Source organism: Lepidochelys kempii, chromosome 9 (assembly GCF_965140285.1).
Source record: "Lepidochelys kempii isolate rLepKem1 chromosome 9, rLepKem1.hap1, whole genome shotgun sequence".
Taxonomy (NCBI): domain Eukaryota; kingdom Metazoa; phylum Chordata; order Testudines; family Cheloniidae; genus Lepidochelys; species Lepidochelys kempii.
This window is the reverse complement of record NC_136388.1, coordinates 32,818,432-32,836,002: the sequence shown is the minus strand read 5'-3', so window position 1 is coordinate 32,836,002 and position 17,571 is coordinate 32,818,432. Positions and strand designations below refer to the sequence as shown.

The following is a 17,571-nucleotide window of genomic DNA, read 5'->3' as shown; positions in this document are numbered from 1 at the left end:
CAAATAGTTTTTGCTGCCTTGCATAATAGGAAAGGTATAGTGGGAAAATAACAATTTTATTTTCAAGCTGAAAACCTTACAAATTTATGTAGAGATAAGGGACCTTGAGAAGTAGTTTACTATAGGGTTGTGTGCTTATTGGTTGCATGAGTATGTTACACCAATAGATTTAGATTTATTTATTTATTTATTTATAGCATATGATGATTCAGAACAATCCAGAAATATAGCATGTACCGCAGGAAAACTGTTTGAGCAGAATGAAGATCGTGCTGTTAAACAGGCATGTCAGTTTAATCGCACTAAGCTTGGATCATGTTCTGGAGTAGAAGATGACACTTTTGGCTATGCTAAAGGAACTCCATGTGTGCTTGTGAAAATGAATAGAGTAAGTGCACAGACTTTTTTTTCTGGTTTTCTTAAGTTTAAAACTTAGTTTTCTAACTAAAACTTTATGAAAATTTCTTCCAGAGAATGGCTTGATTATTTGTCCTGGCTTTTCCTTCAGTTTCCTTCTCTCTCTATAAAACAATGTAACTTACTGAAATAACTAACAATTTTGCTTTAGGGATGGGGCGGGGACAAGTTGTTTAAATCTCTAAAACTTAAGAATATTGGCTTTGTTTCCATGGATCAAAACTGGAAGCCCAGTTTTAAATACAAGGGTGCTACTCTTACCTTGTAAAAGAAAAAGCTCAGTGTAAAATTAAATTTGTTTACGTTTCCAGAATGCAAGTATGAACCAGAATGTAATGGTGCTTGCTTTAACTTTTGAAAACGGTTGTGTTGAAAATGTTATTGCGGGGTGGTGGTGATAAAATATTTCACTCTTTGGTAGCTGACTGCATGTTATATGATATGTTGCCTGGACATAACACCTAGATTCAGCCATTACTCTTACATGCTTAATTTGGAATAGTCAACTGCTACTGGCTGTGGCTAGTGGAACCATTTTGAGGAGCACTTTAGATCTTAGTATGGTTCGAGTCCATGGCACTATGTCAAAATGGTACCTTCTTACTCACCAGGTTTGGTCCCGGTGTGTATTTAGTCATATTTGCTTACTACAGTAAGAAAATAAGCTTGTGGAGTTTTTGCTATTTTCATTCTTCTTTATGCTCTTCAGAAGGAATGTAACTAAAGAGTGAACAATGGATTCTATTCTAGTCTTGTGCATCAACAAATTTTTTTACTAAGGTCTAATTAATTACACATGTGCAAGCCTCCTGAAGGAAATGAAACTGTCCAGCTGTAACTGAAGGTCTGAGCTAACTTCAGAGAACCTTTTGTTGGTAACAATGCCTGAGTTGGAAAGAACCCAGTTTTTATGCTCTTTTACTAGGGCTGTAGACCTGGAAACTGGAGACTTAGTTGCCTATCAACTGAACACGTTTAATAGAGAAATCCTACCATGATAACCAGGGAAACCTGTAATACCATTTTTATTGTCATAGTCAAAGTGTAATTGCACGTTAAATGTCTCCCGTACATTAATATGTTTTTAAAAAATCAGCTTTGTACAAGTCCCACAGAAAAATAGCTGTTTATGGAGATTTTTCCCTTTCTTTAGATAATTGGATTAAAGCCTGAGGGAGAACCACATATACAATGTTCACCTAAGGTGAGTATTGAATAAAGATAAGTATTTATGGCCATTTTCCTTTATGTTTAAACAGAGAGAAAAGCAAGCATAAGTGCTAGAAGCAAAGATTTTTAACTTCATTTTTTCTTTGAAACTTCCATTATTTTTAAATCCACATTTTGATTTCTTTTGATAGCTATATCTGTTTTGTGTTCATGCAGGTTAGTGCTTCAGTATGTTTTAACTTTTTCATAAAGGTACCTTTTTTATTCTATGTCAGTTTAAAAATTGTTCTTTTGTTCTTTCATGTGTCATATCATTAAGACTTATGTGAAAATCAGGTAGGTTTGACAAAGCTGAAGACAAAAAGGATACATGTAATTTCTTGTTCATATTGAAATATGTTTTGTTTTTGTTTTTTACTTCAGTACAAGTTGTATTTTGTTTTCCCATTTCATAACCAATATTTTTGTTTTTCTCTCCATGCTGCAAATGCATCTTAGACAATTTATATAATGATGGGTAAGAGACAAGTGGGAGTTCTAAAATGGTTAATGTTCATAAAGTAAAATTTGTTCATACTTGATTTGAAGACAGCTTATAATATCAACAGATCTATTCATGTTTATTGTATGGCTTAGCATGTGTGAAGAGTTTCTTGCAGTCCATATTATTTTATTGATCTGACTTCTGCATATGTTTTCCCAACTCCACATTTAAAAAAAAACAAAGTATTTGGTTTAAAAAAGAAGCTTCTAAAGATGGTCATGTGATTCAGTGGCCAATGCAAGGGATTGAACCCAGGAATATTCTGGCTTTGAGTCTAGGTTGAGTTAGTTACTTTGAGTGCTTTTATCCCTTCTTTCTTCCTCCTCTTCTATCTACCCTCTCTCCCACACTATTTGACTGTGAAAAGCTCCAAATCCATTTCTCCCCCCTCCCCCCCCGTACGGACGAAGTGGTATTGACATGCATGAGAACTTTGCAGACTCCATCATGATGTACATTTGTGGTGACCCACTCTTCTTCAGTCATCAGGGTGTTTGCGTGTTGGCAGGAAGTGAAGGTATTACTAATAGAAGTATAAATTGTGCAGACTTACACTCCATCTGCAGTAGCAGATGCAAAATGACTGAAGGTGCCCTGCATTCTTCCTCAAGTTTAAAGGTGTGTAGGAGGTTGTTTTCCTCTCCAACCCCATGTAGTTTCCCCTGTTCAAAGTATTTTTACTTGAATTTTTCATAAAGAATATGCTTTTCACCTTATGAGACTTGGGGCAACTCGCTTTACCTCTTTGTGCTTCTGTCAGCCCAGCAGCCAATTTGAAACTTGCCTGTAAAGCCAGGATTGCACTAGAAAGCAGAGGTTGCATCTGGGTTGAGCTTTCCTTTGCCAAAGACAGATGTCTAAAAACAGTGTGGTGTACTATGTGTTGGATGTTTAACTTCATGCAGCATTATGGGTATATTGGTAACTGCTGTAAACTTCAAAATATTTGAGAGTGATAAAAGTAAGCTGTCTCTTGAATGTTGTGTGATTAAGCACAAATCCCATTATCATGCTGGTCCAGATAAAATTTTCTATCTAGCTTTGGATCTGCTCTTTATCAGTCTTCTGCCTGCTTTTTCCTCACTTACCCTTTAAGTACGTGAGAAATGTGTAACTAGTCTTAGATGGAGTTCTGTGGGTGTAAATATGAACAGGATTTAGACTACTGTCTTTGCCTCCTTGCAATACAGTGTGAGTCCTTGTAAGTACAATCTATTCAGATTGTTAAAGGACGTCATCTATGTGAAATCTGTAGTGAAATTAAATTTAAAAAAATAAGTTTCAGGTACTACACGTGTGGCAAAAATTGTCAGGAGGGACAGATGTAGTACTTGAAACAACCTAACTTTTTTTCAAATTGACTACAGATTTTAAATAGATACCCTTTTAAGAATTTTACTATTAAGTATTTCTCTCCCCTCCATTGCTTTGTGAAAGAGTCACGCAAACACTGGAAACCACTCTATAGGGGGGTGACTTATTTATGAAGTGCTGTAAAATGAATATAGTAAACTGAAAGACACTTTTTCTTGTCTTTCAGTTGTATTAATTTTTAGTGTCATTTATAAAAAATAGTGTGACAGTTTTTCAGGTAGAATTGTGACTTTCAAATTGTTGTTCCTTAATACACCATGTTCTGGTTGCTTTCGTCTCTTTATTTAGTTCTTTAGCCTTTTGCCAGAGATATTTAGCTTTGTTAGTCAGAATAGCTTTTGCAGCATTTTCTTTCCTTTACCTTAAGCTATATTGTTTACATATATTATATTGTTGGCTTTTAAGGAAATATTAGATGGGGGGGGGGGAAAAAACAAAACACACAGGTAAGAGGGATACACAGGCACATATAGCACCCAGGCATACACAGCATATACACTCCCTTCAAAATGTATCATTTTAATCCAAAGGTATTCAGTTATTACACTGCTTGCAGAGTGATATGACTATTACTTTTCTAAATTGCAGAAAAGAATAAAAAAGGTGATGAATGAATTACATAAGAGTTGAATGAGTAGGGTTGCCTTCCCTTGCTGATGTCAACATAACTAGGATTTTAAGGTGTATGAGGCGAGTTAAGCTTTTTTTACAGGGCAAAATTTTACTAATCATCGTTGATCTTCCTCTTATCACCACATGTCAATTTGGGTAACAAGATGAGCTGTGATTGTAGATGATATCTGGATTCCCACTTAATCTAATTGTAGGATTACAAGTCATTCTTAACAGCATTTATCCCAAGTTCTGCATTTCTTCAGGACACAGTACATCCTTGTTTTCACTTCTGCAATAATATTCACTGTATTTGGAGGCAATCCTAGTCTAATATCGGGGGTATCTATTTTGTATTTTGCAAACTATGGGCTGATTATTAGGAGTGCTGACCAACCACAAATCTCCGCTGAAGCTGTTGGTGTTAATCATCTTTGAAAACCAGGCCACTGATGAACTCAGGGTCTAGAACAGGGGTGGGCAAACTATGGCGGGGGCCGCATCCGGCCCTTCAGACATTTTAATCCAGCCCTCGAGTTCCTGTCAGGGAGTGGGATCTTGGCCTTGCCCTGCTTTGTGTATTTTGTGGCTCCGCACAGCTCCTGGAAGCAGCACCATGTCCCCCCTCTGGCTCCTAAGTGTAGAAGTAGCCAGGGGGCTCTGCACGCTGCCCCCGCAACTTCCATTGGCCGGGAATCAAGGCCAATGGAAGCTGCAGGGATGGCGCCTGTAAACGGGGCAGCGCGCAGAGCCACCTGGCTGTGCCTCCTTGTAGGAGCCAGAGGGGGGATATGCTGCTGCTTCTGGGAGCTACTTGAGGTAGGCGCTGTCCGGAGCCTGTGCCCCGATCCCCTCCAGCGTCCCAACCCCCTGCCCCAGCCCTGATCCCCCTCCTGCCCTCTGAACCCCTCAGTCCCACCCTCTTGCACCCAAGAACCTGCCCTGCCAGCTGCAGCCCTCACTCCCCCACCCGCACCCCAACCCCTAGCCTGGAGCCTCCTCCCGCACCCTGAACTCATTTTTGGCCCAACCCCAGAGCTGGAGCCCTCACCCCTTCCTGCACCCCAACCCCCAATTTCGTGAGCATTCATGGCCTGCCATACAATTTCCATACCCAAATGTGGCCCTCGGGCCAAAAAGTTTGCCCACCGTTGGTCTAGAAATTCTTGTAGATTATTCTGCAGTAATCTCCTTGAGTTGCATGCGTGCACACACACATATATATTACTTAGGGTCAGATTTTCCAAAAGTTAGTCATGCAGTTGCTCATCAGGCAGTTGTACATGCAAATATACCTATGTGCATATAGCTACCAGATCTGTGCATATAAATACGATGATTGTATATGCAGTTGTGCAACTACTCTACTTCTGTTTAATCCATTTTTCCCTTTTCATGTATTCCATACTTTGTTTTTTGAAAGAATCATTACAGAAATACAATTGAACAAAGTGTGTTTTCCTGTATGTGAGTACTTACTGTAGTTTACAAGGACAGTGTAATGGGAAATATTGAATCTTTGCAGTATATAGCAGGGCTTGCTAGCTCAAAGGCCAAACAATCTGACAGATGTGCCTCCAAAGGAGGTTGAGTAAGAAGGAAGAAATAAATACAGTTACAGGTCAGAGAAGAATTGGGAACAGGATCCAAAACATCACAAATGATTGGGTTTATTTTTTTAAAGCCTACCATACTGAAATTGGATGTTTTCTGCATGTGTTTTTCTCCTGCTTTCTCCTTGCTCTCTCTACCTGCATTCTTCCCTTTTCTCTTGTTTCCATTTAACTGCTACCCCTACAGTTGATCCTTACTACATATGTTTGCTACACTGCTTTTGTCATGAATTCATATAGAAAAGCGGCATCTATGTCAGAAAAGCCACTTTTGCATTCCCTACTCTGTGGGTCGAATTGAACAAGCAAAGGCCTGAATTTTCCCCTCCTGCAGCAAAATCCATCAAGGGACTTTGTACTTGAGGATCTGTGAAGATAACCTTTTGGAGATTCCTCTTCATTACCACTCTCAAACCTGGAGGATTCCTAGAAATCCAGGGCCATCTGTGGAGGGACCATCTGTGCCTGCTGCTGCTCTGGCTCTCAATAGCCTTGCATACACAGGAGCATGGGGATAATGTTAAAAAATTACTAAAGGGCTGGAGCTGTACTAACTTTTGAGGTTTATTTTTTCTGTGGGGCCAGTGGGAGGCTGATGTGCATCCTTTACCCCAGTACTACTCCTGTCCATTTTTAACTTCCCTTTTGGACTACACTGACAGCCCTCCACAGGGTCCAGAAGGGGCGGGCACAATGCTGTGAAGCTGTGGAGAGTTTCGCCATCACATTGTATAGGGAAGACTTGAATGTGGAGTGCCCCCTCCTTGTATGGATCTGAACAGGCATGATCTCTTCCAGAGTAAGGAGCCTCAAATGTTAGATTGTATGTAACTTTTAGCAATGAGTCCTGGGTGCTTCTGGAAACATCATGTCCATGAGAAAGTATATAACTACTTAAGTAATGGACCATTATCTATAGCAGTCAATTACATTTTACTAACATTTTTAGTAAAATTTAATCAAGTGCTTCGGTTAACTTTATCTGCAGGTTACTCCGTAACCAAGTGTGGCCTCTGGACCATAGCTTATGAAAACAGTCCTCTGTTGTCTCTACCGATTTATATCGTATCCAGTAAATCTGATCGGTATCAAACAAATTAATGTGTTGATGAGATTAAGTATTATATATTAAATCTCACGGGGTGGAGCATTCTCTGCAGAGACCTCAGGATTGTTGCATCCAAAAATGATGGTGTAAGCGATGCCCACATTCATCCTGGGAAGTCTGTGGTAGAGCATAAGAGAGGACCCTGGTCTCCTAATGTGGATCTGCATTGCACACTAAGCCCTGATCTGTGGGACCCGGGCTTGTAGACTTCATGTTTCCAAGCCCATGCTTGAGTTATCCACAGTGCAGTGGAAACCTGGGCTTCACAATCCTGCTGTTGCATCCATACTGTAATATGCAGACCCAAGTCGGCTTCTGCGGACGTCTACTATTGTATCCTAGAGTTCCTAGTGCCCTTGCCAACTGACAGTTGTTTCATAGCGGATTGTGGGAGAATTGTCTGTGTGACCTATGGTGGTTGACTGGAAGTGTATTGAGTGGTTTTAGTTCACAAATACATCCAGATGAGCTATTTTGGGTCCGTGTGTTCCCAGCAGCTGGAGACCATACAGACCCCGACAGAGTGGAAGGACTTCTCCACCTCATGTTCTGTCCTATTTTGGGACACTGGCAGAGCAACTGCATGACCTTCTCTACTTCATGCTCTGCCTGTATCCCAAAATAGGCAGAACATCTGCATGACAGTAGAGGACATTTCAGTTGCAGTTTTTGAACTGCTGAAGGCACCTCTCAGAGGGGGATATTGACATGCCAGCTGTGACCCAGATGCTGCTGGTCATGCCTGTTCCCTTAGCCGCAGATTTTCCCCTATCTAGACTGGCACAGGGGTAGTTGCCAAGCAGCTGCATTTGAAACAGAAGATTCTTCTTCAAGTGCTTTCTCATGTCTGTTGCGTATTAGGTGTGTGTGCTTGCCACATGCACTGGTGCCTGAAGCTTTTCCCTTAGCAGTATCTGTAGGAGACCTATTCTGGCACCCTCTGGAGTGGCGCCCTCCTGGTGCAGTATAAGGGGCACCACTAGCTCCCCCCACCCTCAGTTCCTTCTTGCCACCATTGATGGTGCTGGAACTTCTGCTGCTTTATCTAGCTTTCGCATAGTTCAGTGTGTCTCACGAATGTTTCTTTGTAAAATAGTGTATATAGTTTAGTATTTACCCTTGGTATTAGTTCTACTTAGTTGGTCCTGGAAACGACTCAGCCGAGGGATGGGGCATGCCCTGATTCCCAAGCTTTAAACCAACTCCCTCGTAATTGAAGTCATTAACCAGAGGGAGAGGTGGGATCAATCTGGGGCTGCGCCCAAGAATAAAGACTTGAGACTGGATCTGTGTGGGCAAAAAATTTATTAGTCTTCCAGCCTTCAGTTGAGAGTGGCCAACCGCCAAGCCTGCGGCAGCCTATGATCATATTCGAGGTCTCGCTGCCCGAAGGGTCCAAGAAGGAATTTCGGGCGATCCTCGAAGAGGGCATGGCTGCAGTGAGAGCAGCCCTCCAAGCAGCCTCAGACGCAGCAGACTCCCCAGCTTGCACCATGGCCTCTGCCATCTCCATGCTAAGGGCATCCTGGCTGCTCCTCTCGGGTCTGTCAACAGAGGCTCAGCAATCGATGCACGACCTCCCCTTCCACAACCAGGCCCTGTTTGCAGAGCAGATGGCCAGTAAACTGCATGGCCTTAAGGAATGCTGCGCTACCCTGAAACCTCTGGGGCTGTACGTTCCCGGTTCAGCCCGTAAGTGGTTCAAACCACAGCAATCTCCGGGCCAAGGGAGTCAACCCTGCCAGGAGCTCCCCCCCCCCATAAGAAGAATAGGGGCTACAAGTGCCTCCCAAGCTACCCACCTCCTCCCTCTGTCCAGCGTTTTGAGGATGCGCTCAAGGGCAACCTACCAGACTTTAGCCCGGATCCGTCTGTCCTGCTGTTCTCCAACTGCCTTTCTTTTTTCCTCCCCGCATGGACAGCTATAACTTCAGACAGCTGTGTCCTCAATACTATGGCAGAGGGTTATACCCTGCAGTTGACTTCTACCTCCCCTCCACCCCATTTCCCATCCGTCTTCAGGAACCCTTCTCACGAGAGTCTCCTTGCACAGGAGGTAAAGGGGTTGCTGCATTTGGGTGTGGTGGAAGAAGTGCCTCTCAGGTACAGGAACAAGGGGTTCTATTCCCGGTATTTCTTAATCCCAAAGGCCAAGGGCAGTCTCGGCCCATCCTGGACCAGAGGGACCTCATCAAGGATCTTAAGAAGCTAAAGTTCTGCATGGTCTCCTTGGCTTCTATCATCCCCTCCCTGGATCTGGGAGACTGATATGCTGCCCTCGATTTGAAGGACGCAGACTTCCACATAGCGATCTTTCAAGGTCACAGACACTTTCTCCAGTTTATGGTGCGCCCCCACCACTACCAGTTTGTGGTCCTCCCATTCCGTCTGGTAACAGCATCCAGAGTATTTACCAAGTGCATGTTGGTGGTAGCTGCATACCTCAGGTGTTGGGGTATCCAGATCTACCCATACCTCAACGACTGGCTGGCGAAGGACAACTCCAGCTCTAAGGTTCAAGAGGATGTCACGGTGCTGCAAGCCATGTGCCGCTCCCTGGGCCTCCTAGTGAATGACAAAAAGTCTATGTTTGTTCCGGTGCAAAGGATTGAGTTTAGCGGAGCAATGCTCGACTCGACCTGCGCCAGAGCGTTCCTGTCACTAGAAAGGTTCCAGACATTGACGGGCCTCATCGCGGAGGTCTCCGCATTCCCCCTGACTATGGCTAAGGTTTGCCTGCACCTGTGTCGTCTGCTATGCCAGGCTCCAGAAGTGGTCCCTGCAGCAATGGTTGGTGACAGTCTATTACCAGTCCAGAGATCACCTGGACACGGTCCTTACCATTCCTCTGACAGTACTCTCCTCACTGCGATGGTGGACTGATCGCATAACCATCCTAGAAGGGGTTTTGTTCGAGACTCCCTCCCCCATCATTCCATCGAATTGGTATCGGACGCCTTGGACTTTGGCTGGGCACACACCTCAGTGACCTCCAGACCCAAGAGGAGGAGGAGATGACGTTACACACAAACATGAAAGAACTCAGGACAGTCCGCTTGGCATGCAGTCTTCCTACTTCACCTGTCGGGCAAGGTAGTGAGAGTCCTGACGGACAATGCGGCCTTAATGTTCTACATCAACAGGCAAGAGGGAGCACGTTCATTGACTCTCTGTCGAGAGGCACTCTGTCTTTAGGACTTCTGCATCAGCCATGAAATCCATCTGGAAGCTTGTCACCTCCCTGGTGTCAAGAACATGCTGGTGGATCACCTCAGCAGGGACTTCTCGCACCACGAGTGGTCGCTCCACTTGGAGGTAGCCTGCATGATCTTCCAGAGGTGGGGAACTCCCCAAGTGGACCTGTTCGCCACTAGGCTAAACAGGAAATACCACCGGTTTTGTTCACAGCAAGGCCTCCCTCTCCAATGCCTTTCTCCTGTCATGGTCAGGGAACCTGATGTACACGTTTCCTCTGATTCCTCTCATCAGCAGGGTCCTGGCAAAGATCAAGAGAGAAACAGGGCACAGGTTATTTTGATTGCCCTGGTGTGGCCTTGCCAGCACTGGTTCAGCACACTCATGATCCTGGCAGCGGCCCCTCCCTGGTCCCTGCCCAACTGACTGGACCTGATGTCACAGGGCAATGGTCAGCTCCTGCACCGGAACCTCATGTCCCTCCACCTTTTGGCGTGGATGAACCCGGAAGAGCGTACCTGCTTGTATGAGGTCCAACAGGTCCTCCTGGGAAGCAGGAAGCCCTCAACCAGACTGACTTACCGGACCAACTGGACAAGGTTTTCCCACTGGGCGTTTGAGCGCAGCATCTCTCCCTCGTGCTCTTCCATACAGTCTATCTTAGATTACCTGCTTCATCTGAGGAACCAGGGCCTGGCATGCTCTTGCATTAGAGCGAATCTCGTGGCCATCTCTGCTTTTCACTCACCGATCCAGGGCCAGATGATGTTTTCTCATGACATGAGGGTCAGATTCTTGAGAGGCCTTGGGAGACTCTTCCTGCATAGACTCCTGTCCTGCAGTTCGATCTTAACTTGGTCCTCTCTAGGCTCACCGGTCCCTCCTTTGAGCCGCTGGGTTCCTGCTCCCTTTCCCACCTGTCATGGAAGGTCATATTCCTGGTGGCGGTGACATCGGCAAGATGGACTCTGAAATTAAAGCCTTGACTTCAGGACCTCCATATATGGTCTTCTACAAAGATAAGGTTCAGTTGTGGCCCCACCTGGTGTTCCTGCCAAAGGTGGTCTCCACCTTCCTTATGAACCAGGACATCTTCCTCCCGGTATTCTGTCCCAAACCGCACAAGACCAGTGAGGAGAGATGTCTTCACGCCCTGGATGTCTAGAATGCCTTGGCTTTCTCTTTAAACGTACCAAGCCTTTCCAAAAATCGACTCAGCTCTTCATCGCTACAGCGGATAGGATGAAGGGTCACCCTGTGTCCTCGCAAAGGATTTCTAATTGGATCACCTCGTGCATAAGGTCCTGTTACGACCTGGTGGGGGTTCCGCTGCCACCGATTGTCAGAGCCCACTCGAGAGTGCAGCTGTCTTTGGCGGCCTCCCTGGCGCACACCCAGTCCAGGACATCTGTAGAGCCGCAACATGGTCCTCTGTTCACACGTTTACATCTCATTATGCTATCACTCAGCAGGCCAGAGACAGCACTGGGTTCGGCAGAGCTGTGTTGCAATCTACACATCCATGAACTCCTACCCACCTCCAGGGGTACTGCTTTGGAGTCACCTAATATTGAATGGACATGAGCAAGCATTTGAAGAAAATACAGTTATCTTTTCCGTAACTGGTGTTCTGAGAGGTGTTGCTCATGTCCATTCCACAACCTGCCCTCCTTCCCCACTGTCGGAGTTTCCGGCAAGAAGGAACTGAGGGTTGGGGGAGCCACCTGCCGCCCCTCTCTATTCCACACCATGCGGGCTCCACTCCAGGAGGCACCAGAGCCAGTCCCCTACAGATACTGCTAAGGGAAAAACTTCCAGCACTGGTGCATGTGGTGAGCGCACACACCTAATATGGAATGGACATGAGCAACACATCTCGAAGAACACCAGTTATGGAAAAGGTAATGGTTTTTTGCTTCCTATTCCTGGAAAGTAAGTGGCAAGCTTTGGAATTGAAGGACTGGGAAGTGGTTTGTGGGATAGGTTGGCAGATTCTCTAGACACAAGTCTGGCAACCTGGACCCAATCTGCATCCACACTGTGAAATGCCTGGACTTTCACCTGACTCAGTAGGACTTGGGCTGTGCTCCCCTCCCCTTCCTTCCCCTCCTCCTGTACAGGGTGCAAGGACTTTCTGACCTGAGTCGACTGATTTTGTGTATGGATGGGGAGAGGGGCTTTGGGTTCAAACTTGAGTCAGAGCCAAGGCTTAGTGTTTAGTGTATATATACCCCTAGCCAGAGATGTCAACTATCCCTAATTTTCAGTAATCCTCCTGATTTTTAGGTCCAATATACAGCAGGTATGGCCGTGGGCATTCTTCTCTACTGCTTCGATGGCACATTCAGACTGCGCAGTGAGAGTCTGTTAGGAAGCAAACTGTGGTGATTTTGAATGGATTGGGGCACTGCTGGGTTCACCGCCCAAGCCAAAGGCTGCATATTGCACTCTGACTGCCCCCATCATGTGCTCTAAGTACCTGGAGCATGCCAGCAAGGGCCATGCAGGACAGTTTGCCTGCAATTGGCAACCTATGGTTTGGGCAGTGAATCCAGCACCCCAGACTTCACTGACTATGGCTGTGGCTTGATTCTATCAGACTCTCACTCTACAGTCACCTGGGGAAAAGCAGGAGCAGGCAGTGATGGTGGCAGTGGAGGAGAGAGGGAACATGACTGAGGAGGAGGAGGATCATCCTGGGAAGGAAGTCCAGAAGGAAGTCCAGGCCCAGGATTGGTAATGATAATTAAGGACCCTCGGTGACATAGAAGGGCTGCTTTCCTAGGGCTGATCTTCCCCTTCTCTGTGTTTGGAAGAGGTTGGGGGTGCAGTGGAGGCAAGGGGTGGAGGTCCATGCAATGTCCCTAATTCCTCCCTACCTTTTTTCATAATCTCCTCTCAGTGTCTCAGAGCAAGGTTGGTGTCTCTGCACACTAGTCCCTACTGCATTAGCCACGGGTAAGGCTGCGAGCCTTTCACAGAGGTCACGGAAGTCATGGATTCCATGACTTTCCAGGGCCTCCATGACTTGCGCAGCTGCAGTGGCTGGTGCGACTGACCCCAGGACCCCCTGAGCAGCTGGGGCAGCTCTGGAACCTGCCACATTGGCCACTGCTCTGACAGTCCCAGGCAGCTGGTCCCGGACGCTGCCCAGGAGCAGCAGTCTGGGAGCAGCAGTGGAACTCCAGTCCGCCCTTTCCCAAAGGAATTGAGCAGCAGCGGTGGTGGGGCACTGGGCCACCCTCCCGGCCCAGAGTGGTGGCAGCAGAGCCCCAGGCTGCCCCCTCAGCAGGTAAGATTTAGTCATGGGTATTTTTAGTAAAAGTCATGGATAGGTCACTGGCTGTGACTTTTTGGTTATTGCCCGTGACCTGTCGGTGACTTTTACTAAAAATACCTTTGACTAAGTCGTAGCCTTAGCCATGGGACATTTCCTGGCTTTTTGCAACCCATGTGTGTTTAACTCTACATAATCACTACACTAGAATTCCATTGTATGTAGGGAAATTTAGCTTTGGCAGATTTGATCCAAAAGCCAAAGCTGAGTGGATGAGGCTTGGGTCTGCCATTTTAGAGATGTGGGTTCTGTTCCTAGCTCTGACAGAAGTGACCTTGTGCAGCCTCTGTTATCATATTGCAAAATGGGAGATATGAGGCCTTGGTTAATAAAAGCTTGTGAATACTCTGAAATAATAACAGCAGTCAGCGGAAGAGGAGGCTTAAATGCATGGTATTCTGGCTTCCTGGCCAGTACACCTCATAACGTATTTTGTGTGTATCTCTCCATCACCATGCTAACCTGTCCCAGGGACAGCTCACAGCATAGTTTGTAGCTGTCCCATTCACTTGCTCTAAGAGTCAAACAAAATGCAGGAGCATTTTAGGTAATGGAGTTTGGTCTTGGAGTGAGATCTCAATAGAAGGCAGTTCAGCAATAAGGAGCAGTATCCATACGCATTTCATGCTTGTCACTGTCTGCTCACAAAAACGTGTTTGTGAAAAAGTTGACACCTAAACAATAGGTTTTCTTTTTGTTTTTTCGGGTAGCCTTTATCCCAGGAACCTCTTTGTCAAATTACCTCACTGTTCACCAGAAACTCAACCCTTAGCCATGAACTGGTGTGCCGATTTTTCCAACAGGTCCTAAATGTGGATTTTGGGGAGGTTTGAAAATTGGGATTTAAACAGAAATCTAGGTGATCCCTTAAATATGGATTTGCTATTGCTTCTTCACAATAAACATTTTCTAACTTGCCTGTGGATATTTGGAAATTCAGTTGCACTGTCTAACTTTTTCCTTAAATACTTTTGTTATGTTAAAGGGAGTATAAATTGAAGTTTTCATTGTAGAGATGTGTGTTTCGTTTTTTGAATAATGGTGGGCTGAAAATAAAACTTAGGACTATTCTGGCTTAATTTCTACTTTACTAAATAAATATTAGTATTAATTTTATCTAGATTAGAAATGGAAGGTTGCAGCATGTATAAGCTGAAATCTGTTTTGTGAAATAAAATTGGTTCTTTCAACCATAGGTAGTAGAAGGTTATTAATATATTAAATTTTTAACAAGTACAAGTCTATATCTATGAGTCTTGTAATTTGGCAAAGATCGTTCATTCTGTTGTGGAAACTATTCTGGTACAGCAGTACTCAAATATTTTTGTAGGGTTCTTGCATTTCATCATTAGAACATTGTAATTTTCTTTTACCTCTTAATGTTTGTTAAAACGGGAATTAACTTTTAATTTTGTCTTTAACCATAGGAAGAAGGCAAGGTTCAGATAACTTATTTTCCTGATGGGGGAGTGATTGATTTAATGTATTTTCCATACTATGGAAAAAATTTACATGTAAGTATGTCTCAATGATAGTCATGTGTTTTTTTGTAAAATTTTGGGGGCATTTTTAGGATGGGTCTGTGTTGGTTACTGCATTGTTCAGACTCGAAATTTACAACCAAATACACGTATGGAATATTACTTATGCAGGTATTTCAGAGTACTTGATAAGATCTGTGCTGCACCTGCCCATATGCAGGAAAATAGATTGGGCTTTACTGTCTTCTTACTGAGAAAAATAAGACTGAGTTCCCACTAACATGATTTCAGTAATTTTGCTGTAAAAAGTCAGTTTTCCTTATATTTTATTAGGTCTCCTCAAATGAAAATAGAGGTGGCTAGATCAGATAGGCCTGTCCACAGTACAGTTATTAATAGTTAAAAACCAGTCATTGACATGATTAGTACACACATCATATAATTAAACCTGGTTAATAATCATGCAACTAACAGTTTTTTGGCCTTATCAGAAGTCTAGACTGTTACACTATTGTTTTTCCAATAATTGGTTCAGCACACTTTCCCCCCACCCCAGTGTTGTTGGTGTCACTCTTCATGTCCTCCATGCTTTCTATCCTTTGAAGTACTGTGGGGTAGTTTTCTAGGCTTTCCCAGAATTTGCTAATATAAATACTGTTAGCATGCTAAATGCATATAGACAAACATACTTTTGGTTTCAGAAAAGTTTCTATGTGAACACAAACTGAACAGAACTGCTTGGAAGGAGCCCATGCCTTGAATAATTATAAATTATAGTTAAAACCTTCTCTGTGTTACAACTTTTATATGCAGGATGGAGTGTACGTGGGAAGCACCTCCATATCAGTACCAAGGTCTTTCTTTTAAGATATGTTCTTTCAGCTGGAAACCTTTTCAATATTTTTGGTCTGACACAGTCTCTCTCGCATGTTCCATGCAAGTTAAGTGAGCAGAAAAGAGCATAAATTACGGCAGTTTTTTCCATATGCTTGTAAAAAGCAAAAGGTTAATATAGGCTTGGATTTTCGAAAAAAACTGGAGAGTTAGACACCCAAATCCCATTGACTTTCAATGGAAATTGCACTCAAATTTCCTTGAGCACCTTGAAAATCTTGTCTATAACTGTTAATTTGTGCTGAATTTTTCAGTTGAGACAAATGCTATGCAGAATTTTAGCCTGATTAACTCCTACACAAATAATTTTAACTGAGTTAGGGTACATCTACATCTCAAATTAAGGTATAATTGTAGCATGGATAGGCAGACCTGCACTAGCTTAAATTGAACTAGCATGGCTGAAAATAGCTGTGAAGACGCAGCAGCATGGACCCAGCATTAGCTAGGAACAAGAGTCTGGCAGGTTTGTACTGGGAAGGCTAGCCTGTGCCGGTGCCCATGCTGCCACGTCTTCGCTGCTGTTAGCTGCACTAGCTGGATTAAAGCTAGCATGTGTGTGCCTACCTCCACTACAATCACACCTTCATTTGCAGTGTAGATGTACCCTTCGATGGGACGCTGTAAAGTTGGAGGTTTTGTTCCAGTAAACCAATAGATGAAATGAATTTGCAATCTTAATTGTTTTTATTCAAATAAGTTCACTGTGGTATCTGAAATCATTTCCCCCTCTCTCTATTTACTAGGCTGACTATCTTCAGCCACTAGTGGCTGTTCAACTAGCAATTATCTCCAACCATACCAAAGAAGAAGTAACAATTGTGTGTAAGATTATGGGATCTCCCAATTTAAGAAATGAAGATGACCGTGACAAGTTTCTTGGACGAATTTCTTTCAAAGTTCAGATGTCTGAGTAGCATGCGTCAATCTCCACAAAGTAAATGTGTTGTCTGTTTTTTTATTTTATATCAGCTGGATGTGCCATTCCCGGATATAAGACCACCTGGGATAATGTGGCACATGGAGTTCAGGGTAGCATAATAGTGTGCTTCCAAATCATATTTAAAATCCCTCAAAATAACTGCCTGTCAAGCTTCTGCCTGCCCCACTGGACCAGTGTACAGACCATAGTTATGTGATATTAGGGACCTGTAAATAGTTGATTCCAAATATGTAATAATGGTGGTCTTTGTCTGTTCTAAAATGTGGTTTTATCCCCAAGTGACTGTCTCAAACATAATCTGCTGTGCTATGTAAATAGTGTATTGATTTAACACTGGTTTGACTGTCATATCTCAACACTGATACAGTTTTAGGGATCAGATGATAAGAATAAATGGTACCTGACCAACATAGTTATTTTCAAAACAAACAAACAAAAAACAATAACTCTGCAAGAATTGCGTGTGTGGAGACGCCTTAAGTCCTGTACTGGTTTGGGGGGAACTAAATAAAGTGGATTTTAAAAGTGTTGGTATGGATTTTTGAAATTATTTAAGTGCTGAAGTAGTCTGTTTTTATGCTTGTGACTGTGCAGGTATGTGTAAACGTGTACTATTTGGTATTTTAGTTGAGAAATTGAATCTCATTGTATTGTTAATTGCTTGCAGTATGTAGAACACAAATAAAACACATACAATGTCATTTAAAAACTTTAGTTCAGAAATATCATCTAAAGCAGTTTCTTTGAAATGTTAGTGGTTTCAAGTCCTGGTAACAATTGCACTACAGAGTAGCTTGAAAGAAAGGCCTCACTAGTCTGTGAGTAGCCTTTTGTTTTCCAATAAAATCAAAATTCCTAAAATGAAAAACTTCTGTTTTAAAAT

At 43.6% G+C, this 17,571-nt stretch overlaps 1 protein-coding gene across 2 annotated transcripts in view; it reads left to right on the top strand.

Annotated features, from left to right (window-relative positions):
• Positions 1 to 17,216, top strand: part of ATP1B3 (ATPase Na+/K+ transporting subunit beta 3) — a 54,103-nt gene extending 36,887 nt beyond the window's left edge. For both annotated transcript variants that reach the window (XM_073359802.2, XM_073359801.1), the window contains 4 exons: positions 198 to 388; positions 1,571 to 1,621; positions 14,798 to 14,884; positions 16,492 to 17,216. In XM_073359802.2, the coding sequence (XP_073215903.1) occupies positions 198 to 388; positions 1,571 to 1,621; positions 14,798 to 14,884; positions 16,492 to 16,662 (500 nt within the window). In that variant the 3' untranslated portion in view covers positions 16,663 to 17,216. The remainder of the gene's footprint in view (positions 1 to 197; positions 389 to 1,570; positions 1,622 to 14,797; positions 14,885 to 16,491) is intronic.
• Positions 17,217 to 17,571: the final 355 nt, after the last annotated feature.